This window comes from Chiloscyllium plagiosum, chromosome 41 (assembly GCF_004010195.1).
Source record: "Chiloscyllium plagiosum isolate BGI_BamShark_2017 chromosome 41, ASM401019v2, whole genome shotgun sequence".
Classification (NCBI taxonomy): Eukaryota; Metazoa; Chordata; class Chondrichthyes; order Orectolobiformes; family Hemiscylliidae; genus Chiloscyllium; species Chiloscyllium plagiosum.
In genome coordinates, this window is record NC_057750.1 from 17,862,209 (window position 1) to 17,868,338 (window position 6,130).

General features: G+C 43.6%; 1 protein-coding gene across 1 annotated transcript in view; it reads left to right on the forward strand.

Moving 5' to 3' along the window:
- The window catches only part of LOC122542901 (transmembrane protein 87A-like), a 76,622-nt gene extending 72,650 nt beyond the window's left edge, over nucleotides 1-3,972 (forward strand). Inside the window, exons 20-21 of the mRNA XM_043681036.1 lie at nucleotides 521-551; nucleotides 1,783-3,972. Of these exons, the coding sequence (XP_043536971.1) occupies nucleotides 521-551; nucleotides 1,783-1,824 (73 nt within the window). The 3' untranslated portion in view covers nucleotides 1,825-3,972. The remainder of the gene's footprint in view (nucleotides 1-520; nucleotides 552-1,782) is intronic.
- Nucleotides 3,973-6,130: the final 2,158 nt, after the last annotated feature.

A 6,130-nucleotide genomic window follows, 5' to 3' on the forward strand; every position in this document is an offset into this window, starting at 1 on the left:
GCGTGTGCGGTGGAGAGAGGGGGGGCGGTCACGCGGGGCGTGTGCGGTGGAGAGAGGGGGGGGGCGGTCACGCGGGGCGTGTGCGGTGGAGAGAGGGGGGGGGCGGTCACGCGGGGCGTGTGCGGTGGAGAGAGGGGGGGGGCGGTCACGCGGGGCGTGTGCGGTGGAGAGAGGGGGGGGGCGGTCACGCGGGGCGTGTGCGGTGGAGAGAGGGGGGGGGCGGTCACGCGGGGCGTGTGCGGTGGAGAGAGGGGGGGGGCGGTCACGCGGGGCGTGTGCGGTGGAGAGAGGGGGGGGGCGGTCACGCGGGGCGTGTGCGGTGGAGAGAGGGGGGGGGCGGTCACGCGGGGCGTGTGCGGTGGAGAGAGGGGGGTTGGTTGGGTATGCTCCTTAGACCTCACCGGGTTGTATTCGGGTTATGTCCTACTTTGCCAACTATTGATGATTGTTGAACAGAGACTCATCAATTTTTCTTCTTAACTTTGCTTCTTTATTTTTTCCCTCTTATCTTGTTTTCCAGTGCATTGCCAACCCTGCTGGATTCTGATGAGGTAAAATATCGCTTCTGTTGCCTGCTTTACTTTTAACCATAATTGAAACAGAAATGGCTGGAAATGCTCAGCATCTGTGAGAGAAATGAGTTAACGTTTCAGGTGGAGTGACCCTTCCTCAGAACAGACTTGGCCTGGAACAGTTATCTTTAACTGTTCCATGTTGAACTCTGCTAATGCTTCAGCACGAGATGAAGTGCCAGGAGATCCTGTTGCTAACAACTGAATGTGATTGAGCCCAGTTGATACCAGCCTCTTGGCCTACATTCTAATCAGGGTAGAGTTGGTGGGTCTTAGCTGAGGTATGGGTAGGAGTGATATCACTAGAATTCCACAGCAATGGATAACCAGCCATGAACTAATGTCATTCTTGGGCAGAACTAATGTCATTCCTGGGCAAAACTACAGCATTCAAGCCTCTCTACAGTGGAAACCGAGTGCAGCTTAGTGGTTGCTGTCCATATCTCATCTTTCACCTGAAGTAGCAAGGTGTGGCCAGGAGTTTGGGATAATCCCTTATGTGGGTTGGGAGGGAAAAAAATGTTTTAACATGTCGAAAACACAAGGAGGTAGAGTTTAAGTTTTCCTCAACAGGCAGTCTGGCTGCCAATTACACCCATTTCGGTAGGTGTTTCTTTCCCCCTTTTGTGTTTGATGAATGTCGCTTGTTTTGCCAAATGCAAAAAGCCGTTGCAAACAATGCAGTTGAGCAGCGTTGAAACGTTGGTTGTTTCTGTTCAATTTTGATTTGAGAAAACAAAGTCATTGATCATATTTGAATTTGTAATTTAGTGTGGTCTGATTGATGCACCCAAATCTATTATATCAGTGCCTCAGTCATGTATCTGTCAATAATCAAATCTTAAATGAGAAAAATGGTGTAAAGATATACAGATTTTTATCAAATTAATATTTCAGAGCTTTTAAAATATTCTTTTGGTATAATTGCTCAAAAGAGTAAAGCTTAATGTTTAGCTACTCCTTGGAAGCCTGTGTGCAACTACATTTGGCGGAAAATCCCAACAGTGATTCTTTTGATATCCAGGTGTGCTCCATTTTGAGGTTGTGCTCACAGTGCAGAAAGTTTAGAAATGTGATGTGCGCTTAAAATTCCATTATCCATTGAGCAGTTTGTGCTGATTTTGGACTAAGGCAGACTCCGCAGTGGCTAACTAAACATTTGCAATTTTAATTCTAGTGATTCATTCAATTTTCTTTTGTCCTGTTTCAGGAAATAATGACGACCAAGTTTGAAATCTCCAAAATGGAATAACTGCAAATTGTTACAGGCAAAGCTTTACTTTTGAAATCCAAATCTTCTTCTGCAACAGATTTAACTTTTGGCTATTTTTATTTAAAAGAAAATGAAAGAACATCTGAAATGTTCTTTGTGGCTTTTTGAAAAGGCATGAAAACATCATTTTTCATTTTGGAGCCATTCAGCTAATCCGTTTTATGAAACTTTTTTTTTAAGCGCTGCTTTTACTTTCACTCCATTCCTCCGAAACTTGGTTTAAATTTGATGAAATACCACCAGCAGAATTCTTTGGAGTCAAGGTGTTCTGTGCATGGGAGTGTGATGGACCGAGCTGGGCAAAGTAATTGTGGTGCCAGTGAAACCAGCCTGTGCATTGGAAACTATGTACCACCTGTATGTGAAGGTGGTTGGGCTGAATTCTTAGTTATGGTACGTCCATGCCTGTCTATATACAAATAGCTTTTTGTTCATAACTTAAGACCAATATTAAAAAGGAACAAAGCCAATAATTTCAGCAATATTTAAGAGTGCCAGAAAGGGTAGGTGCACAATACCCTCTATCCTTGTCGATCATGCATCTTTCTTGGATGTGCTTGCCACTCACTGTTGGGGTCTGTAACCGAAAACCTATTTGCAAACGGTTTGCAAAGTGTGCATTTTTGCCCAAAGTAGTGGCTGACCTCTGACCCAAGCCCATGATTACTTAACGGTTCAACTTGTGTGGCCTTCAAAAGGACACTTCTGCACCTTAACGGCATAATGTACGTGTTCTAACATGCTGCTGTCCTTCAAAACAAAAGCCCACCTGAGTCACGTCAGGTGAGTTCTAGGTTGACCGATACACGTTTAACTCAGTAATATGTCAGAGAAACCATTATTGTGAACTCTGAAATGTATACTGGCGTTTCATCCTCAGGATGCTCTGAGTCTCTAACAAGCTATGCATTACTCACGTGTTAATGATAACTCCCCATCTTGGGTGTTTTTCCTGATGAAAGTTCATGGCTGACAGCAGTGACTGTGAGACTCTTGCCAACAAACATTACAGTGTAGTATCTCTGCATGTGATTTATTTTAGGCCTGTTCTTGGGGGCTTTCTCTGAATGTTACAGGAGCAGATCACATAGCTCATACTAAACACTCCTGTCCTCCCCACTGATGGCTGTTGGGAAACATCTGACCAAGTAAGTTAGGAACTTTCTCCCAACTGCCCTGGAAATCTAGACACAACTGCTCGATTTGTGCTTTGATTTTTTTTCCCCACTCTCTCCAATGCTGTTGCAGCAGCACATCAGCTTGAGATGTTTCTGGATGGTCACCAGTCTCTGGTCACTTCTGTCAAGTGTATGAATGTGTGCCCTGGCTTTAACAGCAATGTTCCTGGTGAAATAGCCAGTGAACACTACCTAAGCTGCTTTTGAGGTGAAATACCTCAGTCAAAGCCGACATTTCATATTAAATTTACTTTTCCAAATATTTCAAGTGGGTGTCATCTTTGTTTTCCTCCCTGTTGCTCTAAATTGAGGGTTATTTCATTGAACTTCTCGACAGCAGCAGAACTTTCATCTGTAACTTTACCATGGAAAGATTCATTGCGCAGTTTTCCTTCAGTTGTTCTCGGATCAGTTTTTTGCATGAGTTTAAATAGGCCATGTTTTTCCCAGTACAAGTTAGGGTGAGGAGGATAGATTCAGGCCTCTGATGCCTTATTTGTGCGTTGTTTTCCTCAAAACTTGAGTTCCAAAGCCTGTCCCTTGTAGGGAATTGCATTATGCGTTGACTTATTTCACGATTTTATTAACACGTCGTTTGAGTTGTAGTTTATCCTTAGTCAGCAACAAGAAAACGGTTGATGCATCTGTTACTGGCTGGCAGCAATGCGTTGTAAACTGGTCATAGAGAGGTCGCAAGTACAGCCACTGTGTAATCTGAAGCCCAAACTAAAGGTGTGAATTCCTAAGTGTGACTGTCCAGTACAAGCCGAGACTGATTCCAGATTGCACAGAGTGCAGTTACACCCACAAAGATGTGCATGTGAACTGCTTACTGACTTCACATCAGATAAACACAGCATTGGTATTGAAAGGTATTGTCAGCAGATTTGTACTGTTTCTGTGAAGAATCAATAAATCATTTCATAAAATTGTGTCTTTAATGAAACAACTATTGTGGCTATATTTGGTGTTGCTATTTTGAGGTAAATGAAGCACTGACTACTTTGGGCCTGTTATGCCTGTTCTGTGCAGCTGTCGCTAAAATGCATCAATTTTCATCTGTCTCCTTATCTGATGTGTATAACAGCATTATGCTGTTGAGGGCAGAAATTCATTATTATACAATTACATTTTTGTAAAACGATATGCTTAAAAGGTACACTTCCAGCCAGGTTTCCATAGACTTAGGGCAGGAGTCCTGAATAGGTGCAGTTCAGATTTCACAGTCACCTTGCTGTAAGCACTTGCCAGCAATATCTGCTTAATGGTGATCTCACAGGACTAATAATCCGGAGGCCTGGGCTAGTCATCCAGAGGCCCAGACTAAGATGTACAGCATGAAAACAGATCCTATGACTATGGATTTGTATCTCACTCAGCAACTGCTGGAATGTACATTTGAATAATAAATTTGTAATGGAAAGCTCGTCTCAGTGATGGTGACCATGAAACCATCAGCAATTGATGTAAAAACCCACCAGATCGATACTATCCTTGGGGAAAGTCCAGTAAAGGGCCGAGCAAGCATTGCTAGGTTAGAAATGAGTAATAAATGATGGCCGTACCATCAATACCTACATCCCCTGAAAGAATGATAAAAAGGCAAAGATTTTAGATTCCTGTCGTCTGTGGGAGATACTCGCTCAGGTGTCCATGTTGGAACAATGTTGTTTCCAGATCCTGGGAGTCTTGCCAGATGATTCAAACTGTACAATGAAACAAAACTGCAGATGATGGCCATCTGAAACACTGATGTGCTCAAGAAACTTGGCCGGTCTGACAGCATCTGTGGAGAGAGAAACAGAATGAATGTTTCAAATCCTGTGACCTTTCATCAGAACATTCACAGGACTTGAAATGTTAACTCTCTCTCTCTCTCCCCACAGATGGAGCCAGACCTGAGTTTCTCCAGCACTTTGTTTTTTTGTGTTAAATGAGCTGTCTTTGACATTGAGACAGGACAGCAAGCTTCCAAATTTGGGAGGGTCAGGGGGCAGATCTGGTGACCTGGATGTTAGACTTCAAGTGCAGTCTCAAGCCCCTGAACTTGCATTTCGATCAGTGCGATGGTACAGTACTATGTTTTTGTAACATGACTGCAAATTGATTACTTCACTTGGGGCCAGCTCAGCAACTGATCAGAAACTACTCACTTGCAGTTGTATTGCAGAGACATCCTGGGTAACTGTGGTCACAAGCCATCACATGGTAACCTTTCTGATACTGTTGACCATTGTGTCCTGGACACCTTTTAGTTCCAAGGATGTAAAATGGATCTTTTCACTTCTCTCTCTATCATCTGCCCCGCCCTTTCCACCTTCATCTTCATGCTTTTTTCCACCATCCCTTCAGTCACTGCATTCTGATAATCCACACAATTTCTGTTTCACTTTAAGTGCTAGGGTACTGAGTGGTATAGCACCATTTCATCCAAATCTCTCTGAATGCAAGCACGTCTACATTCTTAACAGGCTTTGATTATATTGACATGCAATGGGTCTGTAGTGTTTATTTTCTGTACTATTTATGGGACTGTAATATTTGGAAGTTTTCCTGGGCAAGGGCCAAAGCTTCTACAAACAAATACCCACGGAGCAGGGTGTCTCTAATTTGGAGATTGTAGTTGGGGGAGGGAGTGTGCAAGTGTGGCTGCAGGTGATAAATTGTTCCACGTGTCCATTTGTGGAACTGGAAGCCTCGAGGTTAAACCTCCTGTGTTTGGATGTGTGTTTAAATTCAATCACAGCTGTACTGAGGGGAGATTCTTTTATGTCCAATCCTTTTGGAAACCAACTGACCATAACCTGACTGCGTCCTGCAGGGTAGGAGACCCTGAGGCTCTTGAACAGCCGCTAAGTCATGTGTTTGTGTTCCAGCAAAATAAACTGCAGCTGGATGTCTCGCTGAGTAGAGACAGACTAGCATTGTATGTAATTATTGTTGGATGGGCTATTCTGTAAATACTTAACCGTGGAATGGGTTCAACAAGTTTTCTTCTGGTATTTCAGGATGTTGGGAATGAAGTTTATGGGGATATGTTTACATTTGAGGTGAGGGCTTTTGGTGGTGAGACTGAAACTTGTCAGTTCAGGCTCTGTGTATTGAGT